The 16,704-nt window shown below is 40.1% G+C and overlaps 1 protein-coding gene and 1 long non-coding RNA gene across 24 annotated transcripts in view; one reads left to right on the top strand and one right to left on the bottom strand.

The window, feature by feature from the left end:
* LOC108350472 (uncharacterized) overlaps positions 1-16,704 on the top strand; it is an 85,347-nt gene that overhangs the window by 34,936 nt on the left and 33,707 nt on the right. The gene's annotated exons all lie outside the window — the stretch shown is intronic.
* Ankef1 (ankyrin repeat and EF-hand domain containing 1) overlaps positions 9,822-16,704 on the bottom strand; it is a 73,769-nt gene continuing 66,886 nt past the window's right edge. For 22 of the 23 annotated variants that reach the window (NR_172025.1, XM_087650980.1, XM_087650982.1 and 19 more), the window contains 2 exons: positions 15,817-16,030; positions 9,822-10,050 (listed from right to left, as the gene is read on the bottom strand). Coding sequence is in view for 22 of the 23 variants with exons in the window: in XM_087650980.1 (XP_087507106.1) it covers positions 15,872-16,030 (159 nt within the window). In the remaining variant the exon portion in view is untranslated. Of the gene's footprint in view, positions 10,051-15,729; positions 16,031-16,704 lie in introns of those variants that run through there. The other variant, NM_001393870.1, reaches the window with a different exon arrangement.

Below are 16,704 nucleotides of genomic sequence, written 5' to 3'. Positions count from 1 at the left end.
CCACCATGGTAAACTCAAAACCTTATTCATGAAAACACAAGGGTGACTACTGGAGGATAAAGAAAATGGCAGAAGGCAGTGGGGTGGTTAGTATAAATATGATAGCCAAAACATCAAAATAAAATCCATTAATTATATGCTAAAATTAATTAAAATGTTCAAAAATGTCAAATGTCATGTGTTGATGGGACTTAGATTAAAAGACACAAGCCTAAGTAAAATATTAAGATGGAAACCAGTCCAAGTAGAGGTCAAAGGAGCTTGCCTAGGTAGTATTGCAGAGATAAAGGCTTGGGAGGTAGTTTTCAGAAATTATGGTACCTAATGATCCTACATGATTTGTAGTGAGTAAATATTCCTTTTATTTTCCAACATCCATGGCTTTTCTTTTGAGGGTGGGATACATCTTTTTTTGTCTTTTGAGGGTATACCTCTTTAGGTAATAGTCTTGGTGTTTGCAGTAGGCCTCTATCCCATAGATATTACACTGCAAAATCCATCTGACCAACAGTAGTGCTGCATTCTCAGGCCATAGTGATGCTAGAGTCCCCAAACACTGGTTTTTACTATAGGAGAGTAAATTTTCATTCAGGATTCTTGAAGGGAACACTGGACCATTTTTGTTACCTTGTTGTTGAGATGAGAGCTCATGTGGAAAGAAAAACAGAGAGAGAGAGAGAGAGAGAGAGAGAGAGAGAGAGAGAGAGAGAGAGAGAGTAAAGAAGCTGTACCATGAGCACTGTACCAGAGCATAGGTGTGACACCCCATTCCCAGAGATGTTAAGAATCAAGACTTGCTCAATCTTCCCCTTGAAACACTGGCTTTAATAAAATGCCATATTGAAAGATTACTGATGGATTTATGGAAGATGACCTATGAATGAGACTTAGAAGTATCAAAAATCTGTGGTGTTATTAAAGTCTAGGCAGAGGCAAGACTCACAATAAAGTGGAAATGGAATCACTTCCCCAACTGGTTCCTAGAATCTGACCTCACTCTTCCCTGGTGGTACAGTTTCTACTTAGATTTTCCTCTGTTCTTCTTTCTGGAATGGCTTTGCCATGCAGGGTATCATCCCTACTATCCAGTTCTCCTCTTCCAGGAGGGCCTTGAGTCCTTATCCTACAGAACTCAGTTCATGAGACATTTCTCTATCTGAAGTCCCTGTTATGCCTTATATACTGTAAGTTCATAGGTTGTATGTGGTAGAGTCATGTAGCTCTACTGGAGAATCCTATGGTTCCTTCCTAACATGTCTGAAATCCTAGGATTTGACAATGTTCTATTTAAATGTGAAAAAGATCCTAGGATTTTTATGAAAAATTTGAATTTTATTTAAAATTGAATTTCCCCAGTACTAGCTTTTCTAAATTGCCTAGAGGTGTGTTTTGACAGGATAATAAACTGAATATGTTCCAGGATGGAGGTCTATGGAAGTGGAGCCTAGTGAGATCATTTGGGGTGTTCTTGCAAGGGGATTAGAGGTTTCTTATGAACCTCTTACTGTCTTAAGAGTTTCTATTGCTGTGATAAAACACCATGACAAAAAGGCAAGTTTTGGGGAGGAAAGGATTCATTTGGCTTACACTTCCAGATCATAGTTCATTATTGGAGGAAGTCAGGTTAGGAATACGAGCAGGGCTGAACGTGGAGGCAGGAGCTGATGCAGAGGCCATGGAAGATGCTACTTACTGGCTTCCCTGACTTGCTCAGCCTGCCTTCTTATAGAACCCAGGATTACTGCCCACAATGGGATGATCACTAATTAAGAAAATGTCCTACAGCTAGATCTCATGGAGGCATTTTCTCAACTGAGGTTCCTTTTTGTGTGACGACTCTTGTATCAAGTTGGCACACAAAACCAGCAACTATAGATACCCTATCAGTTCTCATGAGAATATAATTATGCTAGGTTGAGCTCGGACTCACCAAGTTTCTCTCTGGTTTTCTGTCTGGTAATGCGACCTCCACTTCCACAAGCTTCTGATTTTGGGATCTTCCATGAAGCAAGAGTGTCAACGATGTTCTTCACCCAGCCTGTACTAGGCTGTTTGGACTTTGAGCATGCAAAACTATGGACCAAATAGTAATCTCTTCTTTACAAAGTCAGCCTGACTCCTGTATTTCATTGTAGTGAAGATGAAAAAATTTAATAATGTGCTTATCTTCAAGGTCAGTGACTTTTTTTTGTTTTCTTTTTTTTTTTTAATTAACTTGAGTATTTCTTATTTACATTTTGAGTGTTATTCCCTTTCCCGGTTTCCGGGCAAACATCCCCCTAATTCCTTCCCCTCCCCATTTTTATGGGTGTTCCCCTCCCCATCCTCCCCCCATTGCCACCCTCCCCCCAACAATCACGTTCACTGGGGGTTCAGTCTTAGCAGTACCAAGGGCTTCCCCTTCCACTGGTGATCTTACTAGAATATTCATTGCAACGTATGAGGTCCGAGTCCAGGGACAGTCCATGTATAGTCTTTAGATAGTGGCTTAGTCCCTGGAAGCTCTGGTTGCTTGGCATTGTTGTTCATAAGGGGTCTCGAGCTCCTTCAAGCTCTTCCAGTTCTTTCTCTGATTCCTTCAACGGCGGTCCCGTTCTCAGTTCAGTGGTTTGCTGCTGGCATTCGCCTCTGTATTTGCTGTATTCTGGCTGTGTCTCTCAGGAGTGATACATCCGGCTCCTGTCGGCCTGCACTTCTTTGCTTCATCCATCTTGTCTAATTGGGTGGCTGTATATGTATGGGCCACATGTGGGGCAGGCTCTGAATGGGTGTTCCTTCAACCTCTGTTCTAAACTTTGCCTCTCTATTCCCTGCCAAGGGTATTCTTGCTCCCCTTTTAAAGAAGGAGTGAAGCATTCACAGTTTGATCATCCGTCTTGAGTTTCATTTGTTCTAGGCATCTAGGGTAATTCAAGCATTTGGGCTAATAGCCACTTATCAATGAGTGCATACCATGTGTGTTTTTCCGTGATTGGGTTACCTCACTGAGGATGATATTTTCCAGTTCCAACCATTTGCCTACGAATTTCATAATGTCATCGTTTTTGATAGCTGAGTAATATTCCATTGTGTAGATGTACCACATTTTCTGTATCCATTCCTCTGTTGAAGGGCATCTGGGTTCTTTCCAGCTTCTGGCTATTATAAATAAGGCTGCTATGAACATAGTGGAGCACGTGACTTTTTTATATGTTGGGGCATTTTTTGGGTATATGCCCAAGAGAGGTATAGCTGGATCCTCAGGCAGTTCAATGTTCAATTTTCTGAGGAACCTCCAGACTGATTTCCAGAATGGTTGTACCAGTCTGCAATCCCACCAACAATGGAGGACTGTTCCTCTTTCTCCGCATCCTCGCCAGCATCTGTTGTCACCTGAGTTTTTGATCTTAGCCATTCTCACTGGTGTGAGGTGAAATCTCAAGGTTGTTTTGATTTGCATTTCCCTTATGACTAAAGATGTTGAACATTTCTTTAGGTGTTTCTTAGCCAATCAGCATTCCTCAGCTGTGAATTCTTTGTTTAGCTCTGAACCCCATTTTTAATAGGGTTATTTGTTTCCCTGCGGTCTAACTTCTTGAGTTCTTTGTATATTTTGGATATAAGGCCTCTATCTGTTGTAGGATTGGTAAAGATCTTTTCCCAATCTGTTGGTTGCTGTTTTGTCCTAACCACAGTGTCCTTTGCCTTACAGAAGCTTTGCAGTTTTATGAGATCCCATTTGTCGATTCTTGATCTTAGAGCATAAGCCATTGGTGTTTTGTTCAGGAAATTTTTTCCAGTGCCCATGTGTTCCAGATGCTTCCCTAGTTTTTCTTCTATTAGTTTGAATGTATCTGGTTTGATGTGGAGGTCCTTTATCCACATGGACTTAAGCTTTGTACAGGGTGATAAGCATGGATCTGCATTCTTCTACATGTTGATTTCCAGTTGAACCAGCACCATTTGCTGAAAATGCTATCTTTTTTCCATTTGATGGTCTTGGCTCCTTTGTCAAAAATCAAGTGCCCATAGGTGTGTGGGTTCATTTCTGGGTCTTCAATTCTGTTCCATTGGTCTATCTGTCTGTCTCTGTACCAATACCATGCAGTTTTTATCACTATTGCTCTGTAATACTGCTTGAGTTCAGGGATAGTGATTCCCCCTGAAGTCCTTTTATTGTTGAGGATAGTTTTAGCTATCCTGGGTTTTTTGTTATTCCAGATGAATTTGCAAATTGTTCTGTCTAACTCTTTGAAGAATTGGATTGGTATTTTGATGGGGATTGCATTGAATCTGTAGATCGCTTTTGGTAAAATGGCCATTTTTATTATATTAATCCTGCCAATCCATGAGCATGGGAGATCTTTCAATCTTCTGAGGTATTTTTCAATTTCTTTCTTCAGAGTCTTGAAGTTCTTATTGTACAGATCTTTTACTTGCTTGGTTAAAGTCACACCGAGGTACTTTATATTATTTGGGTCTATTATGAAGGGTGTCGTTTCCCTAATTTCTTTCTCGGCTTGTTTCTCTTTTGTGTAGACGAAGGCTACTGATTTATTTGAGTTAATTTTATACCCAGCCACTTTGCTGAAGTTGTTTAACAGGTTTAGTAGTTCTCTGGTGGAACTTTTGGGATCACTTAAATATACTATCATATCATCTGCAAACAGTGATATTTTGACTTCTTCTTTTCCGATCTGTATCCCCTTGACCTCCTTTTGTTGTCTGATTGCTCTGGCTAGAACTTCAAGAACTATATTGAATAAGTAAGGAGAGAGTGGGCAGCCTTATCTAGTCCCTGATTTTAGTGGGATTGCTTCAAGTTTCTCTCCATTTAGTTTAATGTCAGCAACTGGTTTACTGTATATGGCTTTTACTATGTTTAGGTATGGGCCCTGAATTCCTATTCTTTCCAGGACTTTTATCATGAAGGGGTGTTGAATTTTGTCAAATGCTTTCTCAGCGTCTAATGAAATGCTCATGTGGTTTTGTTCTTTCAGTTTGTTTATATAATGGATGACGCTGATGGTTTTCCGTATATTAAGCCATCCCTCCATGCCTGGGATGAAGCCTACTTGATCATGGTGGATGATTGTTTTGATGTGCTCTTGGATTCGGTTTGCCAGAATTTTATTGAGCATTTTTAGGTCGATATTCATAAGGGAAATTGGTCTGAAGTTCTCTTTCTTTGTTGGGTCTTTGTGTGGTTTAGGTATAAGAGTAATTGTGGCTTCATAGTAGAAGGAATTCGGTAGTGCTCCATCTGTTTCAATTTTGTGGAATAGTTTGGATAATATTGGTATGAGGTCTTCTATGAAGGTCTGATAGAATTCTGCACTAAAAACGTCTGGACCTGGGCTCTTTTTGGTTGGGAGACCTTTAATGACTGCTTTTATTTCCTTAGGAGTTATGGGTTTGTTTAACTGGTTTATCTGTTCCTGATTTAACTTCGGTACCTGGTATCTGTCTAGGAAATTGTCCATTTCCTGCAGATTTTCAAATTTTGTTGAATATAGGCTTTTATAGTAAGATCTGATGATTTTTTTGAATTTTCTCTGAATCTGTAGTTATGTCTTCCTTTTCATTTCTGATTTTGTTAATTTGGACACACTCCCTGTGTCCTCTCGTTAGTCTGGCTAAGGGTTTATCTATCTTGTTGATTTTCTAAAAGAACCAACTTTTGGTTCTGTTGATTCTTTCTATGGTCCTTTTTGTTTCTACTTGGTTGATTTCAGCTCTGAGTTTGATTATTTCCTGCCTTCTACTCCTCCTGGGTGTATTTGCTTCTTTTTGTTCGAGAGCTTTTAGGTGTGTTGTCAAGATGGTGACATATGCTCTTTCCTGTTTCTTTCTGCAGGCCCTCAGCGCTATGAGTTTACCTCTTAGCACAGCTTTCGTTGTGTCCCATAAGTTTGGGTATGTTGTACCTTCATTTTCATTAAATTCTAAAAAGTCTTTAATTTCTTTATTTCTTCCTTGACCAGGTTATCATTGAGTAGAGCATTGTTCAATTTCCACGTATATGTGGGCATTCTTCCCTTATTGTTATTGAAGACCAGCTTTAGGCTGTGGTGGTCTGATAGCACGCATGGGATTATTTCTATCTTTCTGTACCTGTTGAGGCCTGTTTTTTGACCAATTATATGGTCAATTTTGGAGAAAGTACCATGAGGAACTGAGAAGAATATATATCCTTTTGCTTTAGGATAGAATGTTCTATAAATATCTGTAAAGTCCATTTGGCTCATGACTTCTCTTAGTCTGTCTATGTCTCTGTTTAATTTCTGTTTCCATGATCTGTCCATTGATGAGAGTGGGGTGTTGAAATCTCCCACTATTATTGTGTGAGGTGCAATGTGTTTTGAGCTTTAGTAAGGTTTCTTTTACGTATGTAGATGCCCTTGTATTTGGGGCATAGATATTTAGGATTGAGAGTTCATCTTGATGGATTTTTCCTTTGATGAATATGAAGTGTCCTTCCTTATCTTTTTTGATGACTTTTAATTGAAAATTGATTTTATTTGATATTAGAATGGCTACTCCAGCTTGCTTCTTCTGACCATTTGCTTGGAAAGTTGTTTTCCAGCCTTTCACTTTGAGGTAGTGTCTGTCTTTGTCTCTGAGGTGTGTTTCCTGTAGGCAGCAGAATGCAGGGTCCTCGTTGCGTATCCAGTTTGTTAATCTATGTCTTTTTATTGGGGAGTTGAGGCCATTGATGTTGAGAGATATTAAGTGATTATTGCTTCCTGTTATATTCATATTTGGATGTGAGATTATGTTTGTGTGCTTTTCTTCTCTTTGTTTTGTTGCCAAGATGATTAGTTTCTTGCTTCTTCTGTGGTATAGCTTGCCTCCTTATGTTGGGCTTTACCATTTATTATCCTTTGTAGTGCTGGATTTGTAGAAAGATATTGTTTAAATTTGGTTTTGTCATGGAATATCTTGGTTTCTCCATCTATGTTAATTGAAAGTTTTGCAGGATACAGTAACCTGGGCTGGCATTTGTGTTCTCTTAGGGTCTCTATGACATCTGTCCAGGATCTTCTGGCTTTCATAGTTTCTGGCGAAAAGTCTGGTGTGATTCTGATAGGTCTGCCTTTATATGTTACTTGACCTTTTTCCCTTACTGCTTTTAATATTCTTTCTTTATTTTGTGCGTTTGGTGTTTTGACTATTATGTGACAGGAGTAGTTTCTTTTCTGGTCCAATCTATTTGGAGTTCTGTAGGCTTCTTGTATGCTTATAGGTATCTCTTTCTTTAGATTAGGGAAGTTTTCTTCTATGATTTTGTTGAAGATATTTACTGGTCCTTTGAGCTGGGAGTCTTCACTCTCTTCTATACCTATTATCTTTAAGTTTGATCTTCTCATTGAGTCCTGGATTTCCTGTATGTTTTGGACCAGTACCTTTTTCCGCTTTACATTATCTTTGACAGTTGAGTCGATGATTTCTATGGAATCTTCTGCTCCTGAGATTCTCTCTTCCATCTCTTGTATTCTGTTGAAGCTCGTATCTACAGCTCCTTGTCTCTTCTTTTGGTTTTCTATATCCAGGGTTGTTTCCATGTGTACTTTCTTGATTGCTTCTATTTCCATTTTTAATTCCTTCAACTGTTTGTGTTTTTCTGGAATTCTTTCAGGGATTTTTGTGACTCCTCTCTATGGGCTTCTACTTGTTTATTTATGTTTTCCTGGAATTCTTTTAGGGATTTTTGCGATTCCTCTCTGTAGGCTTCTACTTGTTCTCTAAAGGAGTTCTTCACGTCTTTCTTGAAGTCCTCCAGCATCATGATCAAATATGGTTCTGAAACTAGATCTTGCTTTTCTGGTGTGTTTGGATATTCTGTGTTTGCTTTGGTGGGAGAATTGGGATCTGATGATGCCATGTAGTCTTGGTTTCTGTTGCTTGGGTTCCTGCGCTTGCCTCTCACCATCAGATTATCTCTAGTGTTACTTTGTTCTGCTATTTCTGACAGTGGCTAGACTGTCCTATAAGCCTGTGTTTCAGGAGTGTTGTAGACTTGTTTTCCTGTTTCCTTTTAGCCAGTTATGGGGACAGAGAGTTCTGCTTTCAGGCGTGTAGTTTTTCCTCTCTACAGGTCTTCAGCTGTTCCTGTGGGCCTGTGTCTTGAGTTCACCAGGCAGGTTGCTTGCAGCAGAAAAGGTGGTCTTACCTGTGGTCCCGAGGCTCAAGTTTGCTCGTGGGGTGTTGCTTATGAGTTCTCCATGGCGGCAGCTACCAGGAAGATCTGCGCTGCCCTTTCCAGGAGCTTCCGTGCACCAGGGTTCCAGATGGCGTTTGGTGTTTTCCTCTGGTGTCAGAGATGTGTGCAGAGTGCAGTCTCTTCTGGTTTCCCAGGCATGTCTGCCTCTCTCCAAGGTCAGTGATTTTAAGTGCTCTAATACATGCCTGAGCTCACAGCTATCTTATTTGTATATAATTTGAGTATCATGTATATCATCCCTAATGACTAAAGATAGACCATAGAGAGCTGTGACTAGAAATCTTATACTATTTTATGGTTGTTTTTACTCTGTGCTAGTGTTTTAGTTTGGGTTTTAGTGCTGTGAAGAGATAGCTTGACCACCTCAACTCTTACAAAAACATTTAATTGGGGCTGGCTTATAGTTTAAGAGGTTTAGTCCAATGTCATCATGGCAGGAAGCATGCTAATGTGCAGGCAGACATAGTGCTGGAGGAGCCAAAAGTTCTACATCTTGATCTGCAGGTACCAGAAAGAGACTGTCTGCCACAGTGGGCATAGGTTGAGCATAGGAGACCTCAAAAACCTATCCCCACAAGTGACTCACTTCCTCGAACAAGGCCACACCTCCTAATAGTGGCATCCCTATGGGCCAAGTAAACACGTAAGTCTATGCAGTCATGCCTATTCAAACCACCACATCTACTGTACTAAATGTTTCATCTATATTAAACCTTTTAGAAATACATTGCAGAATATTTTAAGCATTATTGTTTTCAATTATTGGGGTAGTCACCAAGTCTGGGTTTGTAATTCATTGCCTCTTGACTCACCAGAGTTTGATACTTAGTAAATAAAGATCCCATCAAGGAAAGGGAGACCTCAGGGTTCTTTTTAAAGGAGAGTATGTCCAAGGATGGGTGGTATGAGTGGTCCAAGGATATGCAGAAGAGTCTAGGGAGAAGATTGGCATTACCAAGTAACCCAGATCTAAGAACAAAGGCCATTGGTACTATCCCTAGGAGATAGGACAGGGGGAGTGGGTAGTACTAATGGAACACAAGAAATGGACCATCTGAAAGAAATGTGGCATGACTGATAGGTAGAAGCTGAGAAGTGAGACAGAGATAGACACAGCAATTGGCTGGGCGCTACCCAAGGCAAGGAGGGAAAGAGAATTATCCTGGCTTCTCCACATCTCCCTCTGCCTTCTGTCTCACATAAGATCTCCATTCTCTGAATCCATTTGGAAACCAGATGATGCAGAAACCTGGGGAGTACAACCTGGACCAGCTACTCCTTGTAAAGAGCAAGAAAAATGCTTAGGGATTCCATTACCAGCAGTAAATAAGCATGTGCTGAGTGGATGAGTAACGTTAAATGTGTGCAGAGTTGGGGTTGCTGGCTGACTCAACATTAGGACAATATTAGCCTTTGACAGCATAGAAGGTTTAGATGTGTAGGATGATGTACATATAAGATAGATAGAGGTCCCCTACCTAGGACATTATCTAGGGATGTGCGGTCTGCCTGGCTACGCCTGTGATGTCCTATTGCTGGTAACTCCCCCTTCTGGCTGACTCTTTCTTTAGCTGTGCAGTGTTTCTATGGCTGGGGATCCACTCAGACTTATCCAGAATACTTTGTATATCGTTCATTTTATTTTATATGTTGATTTCATTAATTCCTATGAGGAAAGTTGTATTTTTCACTTCCTTCGGCAGGAGCTTGATACTGAAGCCTCAGGAACAAAAGACCATAATACTCTTTCAGTTTTAGAGAACCAGGGGAGTTTTTCAAATCATCAGGTAAATCACTATAATCTAGGGGGATCAGATTTGTGTATCAGTTCCTCTTCAAAGTCTTACCTATGAAGACAAAAGGGAAACACAGCAGCATTAGTAATCCTGAATAAATATGCAGGCATCACACACACTAATGGTTTACTTGGGATAAAAGAACTCTCCACTGACTTCCAGAATGCAAACAGAATATTTAGTTCTTCCTTGTTACTAAGACATGGCTAGATGTAGTAATTACTGCCGAAGGATCTGAGGATGTTATCGTGAGTTTCTTTGATCTGCACGAATGTCCCATTTACCTTCATTTGTAAATTTCCCCTAGGATCCATAAGTTAAACAAACAGAAATCCACAAAATTCATACAGTCCATGGAAATGGTTAAAAAAAAACACAATAAAGTCCAGTTGACTTCATAAAATTAGTGTCTCTCTGTAGAAGATAACTCAGCCTCCCCCTTCCCTCTTCTTATACCACCCTCCTCCAATACAAGATGTGAGTTCAGTGGGTCTCTTGGGCATCATTTGTGGCTCCATACTGAATTTCTTAAATTGAAAATTTAATATAAGTTGCTAAACTAACTTACTGGGGCCAATTCATTTGTACCTAGTAGATGTAATCTTATCCCAGAATATGGGGAAGAAATCATCTTTCTGTCTCTGATGTTTATACACCCCAATGTCCAATAATACTAAAATTTGAAGAAACAGAAACTGGCAACGGGATTTTGAATTGCATTCTTAGATGCAAGTAGATGGCAGTTGAGTTTGCATTGCTGTTCTCATTCATGCTTCAATTTTATTCTTAGTAGTAAATAAGACAGGCTTATGAAATCGAATTCATTTGAAAGAGAAAGCCTGATATGCAAAATGACCTCAAAGAATTAACTTCTCAACCTCTGCCCTAAAACTTTTCAATACAAAGCACACATTTATGGAAGGTGTTGCCAGTATCCTATTCAGGTTTCCTTTGCCAGCTAGTGCTCCTTTGTGCCAGCTAGCTCATCCGTGCTCAGCTGATGAGAGTGGAGGCTCAAAGCTGCCTCCCTCTCTGGAGTGTTGTTCTTGTGTACTAGATCTCGTGGCTCCCTTGGCTCCATGGTCCAGGGCTCATCATGAGGGTGAACACTGAAGTTATGAAGGAACATGTGGCACAAGACCATCTTTATCACATTGCAAATAGAATCAGAGAGAATCAGAAATAGGAAGTTCTCGGAGCCAGATATGACATTCAGGGACACACTCCCAGTAACCATCTTCCAATCACCATCCTGTAATCTATTCAAATTTCGAATCTGCTACTGAGCTAAACTGTTTGGACCTCTAATGACCTAGAGGTCTCAGGAAATGGTCTCACAGACATGCATGTTGGTGTGCCCTAGCTCATTGATTAGGCCTTTCTTCTTTAGTAAAGGTGATGATGGAGAATGACTCTCACACCTTTCCTGAAAGGAGTCCGTCATCACCCAGCCAGTTGATGGCTGTGAGGGTTCTCTTCTGACCACGAGCTATCTAGTGTCTGATGCTGGAGGTAACATCCCAGCCTCCTCAGTGGGTAAGACAACCTCTATTGGTACATCCATCCTCCACAGTGTCACATGCCACAGGCCAGAGCAAATTCCTTCTTGATTTCACATCCTTAATTCTTTCTCCTGCTTCATCTTGTCCCTTTCTCTGGCAAGTTCTGTCTGAGAACTTTCTGCGTAAAAATTACTTGAACTAGGGATCTTAACTCAGCCTGTTCCTATGAACCAGTTTAACCTACAAAACTATTGCGATGCTGGAGGAAATCAAAACAAAATTTTAAAAAGTAAACCTTTGGGCTACTATCTACTGAAATTGCCATGACTAGAATTAGTACCAATATCTTATAGCAAGTATGATTTGCCCACGTCTGATTACTAGAAGCTAGCTACATCATAAATAAGTATATGCTTCTGTCACTTAAACTAAGAATTGAACATTTTAACTCAGTACAGACGAGGGTGTCTTAGCAAACTTGCATTGCCTTGCTGTCCAGATCTGCTGCTCCTCTTCCTCTTGCCTACTTTGGTTTTCCTTACTGCCTGATGGTTCACAGCAGACCACAGCTGACTACCAACTGTACATGGGCACATGGCTGGCTGCCCTGAGGTTGTTAACACATATGGCTGGTTCCTGTGAAGCTACCCTCTAAGGTCACACAACTATTATCCCCTCTTTACAAATGATGAAACCGAGATTCCATGGCTACTGGTACTTGGCAAATAGACATACAGTTAGGAAAATATTCAAATCTGAGTCTGTATATAAAACTCATGTTTTTACCCATGTTCACATGGTGTAAAAGCAAATAAGCACATTATACTGCGCCATGCATCCATCACAGTTTCTCCACGCTCTCTAGAAGATAGGTATCATGTCTTCTGTGGAATTACCTCTGGCCCTGAACACCATTTCTTCACCCCTTAGCTGGTATGGATTAATGGTGATTCAGAAATCCAGATACCTGGATCTTTTGCTGATGTTCTAACCACCCCTGGAGTTCCCCTGCTTGACCTCTTTCACTTGCCTATCCTTGTCTCAGAGGTGCTCCCTTCTCAGGTTACTTGTTCTTCAGTTCTTGACTCAGAGTTCCTGACTAGAAAAACTCTAGACACTTTGATACTCTAGACCTCTGTGCACCAACCGTTTGTCCTTTAAAAGAATGTGTTTATTACAAAGTACTACATTTTTATTGTTTAAAAATAGAGGTTACAAGTTAGAATAAAATAGAAGCTAATATAGGATTTATACCCCAAACTCTGCAAACCCAGAAAACTTCCCTTGACCCATTGCATAATTACAAGTCTAGGTGTTGTATAATCTATGTGGCTATCTTTTCATGTAACACTGACAGACTTTTATGCCAGTAAAGCTTCCTATACAGAATAACTGTGATGGACACACATGTTTCCCATGCTAGGTTTTGAAGGTGAGACCCATCTCCCAGCTCCTGTTGCTGCTGCTGCTGTCCCTAAACTCGGGTAACACCACCAATGCTTTCTTTCTCAGGGTATTGGAGGAACTCTGACTTCACTCTGTTTGGTCTTAGTGTTAAACTCCACTTGAATGTCTTTCACACACAGTTCCACTTCAAGTGAATTAAGCCATTAGAAAGAAAAAAAATTCATATGTGGAGAAAGAGTGCAAATTAGGACTGGTCTCCTCTCAGTTTATGTTTACAAAAGTCTCTACACATAAGTGAGATAGAGATGAATATCTGATAGTGTATTCAGTTCTCTTGTTTCTGATGTCAGGAGACATCAGTTATTAGCAGTTGAATTTTAATGGTTTCTGTCGGGAGAATAAGGGACAATTTGAGAGTCAAGCTAATCTAATGGTGTTAGTAAAGGCTGACACAGAGGAGAGAACCTTCTGCTCCTGTTTGTGTTCAGCTCCTGGAGCTTGTGAATAAGACTAAAAGAAAGGCAGACTAACAGCAGAAAAAGAAAGTTTATTTATATGTCCACACTCTTGTTGCCCTATGGCAGTAAGTGGCATTAGAATTTAAGGGGTTTTTGTTTGTTTTTTTAATTAAAAGATTTCCATATATGAGTGTTTCATCTACATTAATGCTAAGTACAGCATGTGTGTGCAGTGCCTTTGCAGGCCAGAAGAGGGCAGTGGATCCCTGGGACAGGAGTTACACACAGTTGTGAGGGGCCTGAAAGGGATACCGGAAATGGAACTCAAGATCTTTGTAAGAGCAACAAGCTCTCTTAACCATTTCTCCAGTCCAATAATTTGATGTTTATTAATAATCTATATACCATGTTATACTTCACAAATGTGCACATTTAAGATAATGTAAACTGAAATATTTAAAACCAATTTTTAAAAAATAATAGAAAAAGGGGAGGAGACTGGGCCCTTGGGAGACACAAAACCAACTTGTTCGGAAAATTGGGATTTTCCAAAGATAGGAAGCTTGTGGTAATAGTTATACAGCTGTAAGTGATTTCTGCATCCTATCTGTAAACCTCCCCTGGAAGAGGGATCTGGAGTAAATTCGCCCGTGTTTTCCCTGTTGTAAAAGTTCAAGGTAGAAGAGGAATTTATGGCAAGACTAGTAATCAGCTTGCATTTGGAGTTGTCTCCACAGTCAGTCAGTCAAGTAAGAAATGAATACATGAGTGCATACTGCTTACATTACCAAGATTAATGGAGAAGAGAAAGCCTTGACCATCAGAGGAAAGGCACATATTTAAGAAATGGAAACCTGACACCAAATATCATATCATTATTAGCACTTGTCCCACATGGAGCCAGGCATGGATATTGATTATAATGAGTGACATTCATAAACTGACTTCATATACTTTCAAAGATACCCCCCAAGACACAACACACAGGACGCTGCGGGACACCAACTTCCCACACTCCGACTTCTGGTTAACGTGGTACTGAAGAAGGTACATGTCACAATCTTGGTATTGTTGCTTCAAACATAGTGTTTGCATCTGTTCTTGGGAAAATCATATGACAAAAACCCAGGGATATTTGTAAAATGACTGTCCTATGTTCTTAAATAGCAGCTTTATAAGGATATCTTCTCCCTAAAAAGGGATCAGGCATTAAGCTTAACTCCCACTGGGCAGCTGGGCTTCATGCTAGACTCCTTTTCCCCATAATTCCTTTATCAGTTCTTGATGCAGGATTTCCTAAACCCATCTTTATTCTTTGATTCCCTCTCTCCAAACATATTAAGGGAATATTATATCTCTAATCACGCTTGGATAGAATTTTCTAGTATCTGGAAATTTTGCTCAAATCATCAGCTATTATATAAAGTCCATTTGAATGGACCCTTAGTTGCAATTTCTCCAAAGTAGAGAAATTTTTATTTTATAGTAAGATCATAACAGGTTATTTCCATGGTTTTGAGTGTTAGTTTGAACCCTTAAGGAAGCTACCTAGAAGCAGAGAGAGGTATATTTGGGAGGATGGAGAAATATATATGACCTTTTAGACATTAACACTATCCTAGGGCTCTATGGTCCACACTTCAGTCATCCAACCAAAACTCCAATTTTGTTTAGTCACTAGTTGAGAGTTGCTTCCACGGGATGGAACTGCTATTCAAGACTCAAGAACTCTACAGTATCAGAATAGAGGAAAACAGTGGCATGTACATGTTTAAAGTTTACCTGGCCCAAGGTGTTTGAGGCATTTTTACACTGTGGTTTGAGGAACAAATTCCCACATCTATGGGTTATATGGCATCTTCCTTTCCTGGTATTAATTTGTGTTCCTGCCAATTCCTACTAGACTCATCATCATCATCATCATCATCATCATCATCATCATCATTTCACATTGTAAACCAATTTAGGTGAACTATCTACCACTGGGCTATGTTCTCAGTACTCTTTTTTGAGATACAGTTTCGTTATAAACAGGATAGCCCCCAGTTCTCGATTCTCTGCCTCCACAGTGCTGAGATTATAGGCATGTTCACCTATACTAATTGTTAAGAGCTTTTCTTAATATGTCTATATTCAAAACCACTACTGTTAGTTTTTAAAACATGGCTCTAGGAGTTGACCCCAGGTTCTTGCATGCTCACTAGAATTATTTTTAATAAACATAATGGAGCACATCTGAAACATTTTTGACAATATTTATAACTGCCATGTGGCCTACTTAACCCTTAGTGAAGATTGGGAAATTTATATGGATGACCTGCCATTCATTGCAACCTGAAAGGGAGCTGCATAATACAACTCAGTATTGTTATAGCTGTTGCAGCAAGAACTGGTCTTTAATAACAAATTCTTAATGCATGAGTTGCTTTGGCTTTGATGGAAATACGTACTTTCTCCAAACTCTGAGGCCACAGAGCACTTCTCCCAGGAGGCTACTGTACTGACTTAATTCTTGAGCATTGATTCCAGTGCCTGAGCTTTCTCTGTGATGTTCTTTTGGAAAGGCATCATGAAGTCTTCAAAGTCCACCTCATATGTGAACCTCTCTCTCCGGAGTTCCCTCTTCCTGATCAGCTGTGCTGTTGTGGCTTCAGGACTCCAAATCTTACATAAACAGCCAAAGTTGAGACAGCTGTTAGCATGATGGACAGCAATTTTCACTCTCACACATTTTTTTAACTAAGCACATGCTAGATGAGTACTCTATTCATGAGTTATAGTTTCATCCTAAGACTTCCCAGTTTCAACTGGAACTATTAAGTACACATTGAAAGTGCGCTCTAGGGGCTGGGGATTTAGCTCAGTGGTAGAGCGCTTACCTAGGAAGCGCAAGGCCCTGGGTTCGGTCCCCAGCTCCGAAAAAAAAAAAAAAAAAAAAGAACCAAAGAAAGTGCGCTCTACTGCGTTACTCTATCTTATGACCGTGGTGGCTATGTGAACATCACTATTTCTGGTGAGACCCTTCTAGGAACAGAGGTCAGAAGTGCCCTTCAATTTCTTCCCTAGTCATCTTGGGGCCAACTGCTGTTTGGTTCCATGATAGCAACACACAAGATCAAAGGAATTGGGAAGTGTAATGTAGAAGACAAGTTATTTTTTTTGTAACAGAAGGCAGAGAGTGATACATCTTCAGCCTGGCTGGATGGGTACTGGAAAGATAACTCCTTTCCCCACAGATGTCTCCACCTATTTAAGGGCAGATATTCTAGGAGACTAGTGAGTTTGTTCAGCCTTGATTGTATGAAGCTTCCAAGATGTTTTGGTAAGGAATAGGGTCT

Source organism: Rattus norvegicus, chromosome 3 (genome assembly GCF_021556685.1).
Source record: "Rattus norvegicus strain SHRSP/BbbUtx chromosome 3, alternate assembly SHRSP_T2T, whole genome shotgun sequence".
NCBI classification, from domain to species: domain Eukaryota; kingdom Metazoa; phylum Chordata; class Mammalia; order Rodentia; family Muridae; genus Rattus; species Rattus norvegicus.
Note: the sequence above shows the minus strand (reverse complement) of the source record. Positions and strands in the feature narration are given on the sequence as shown.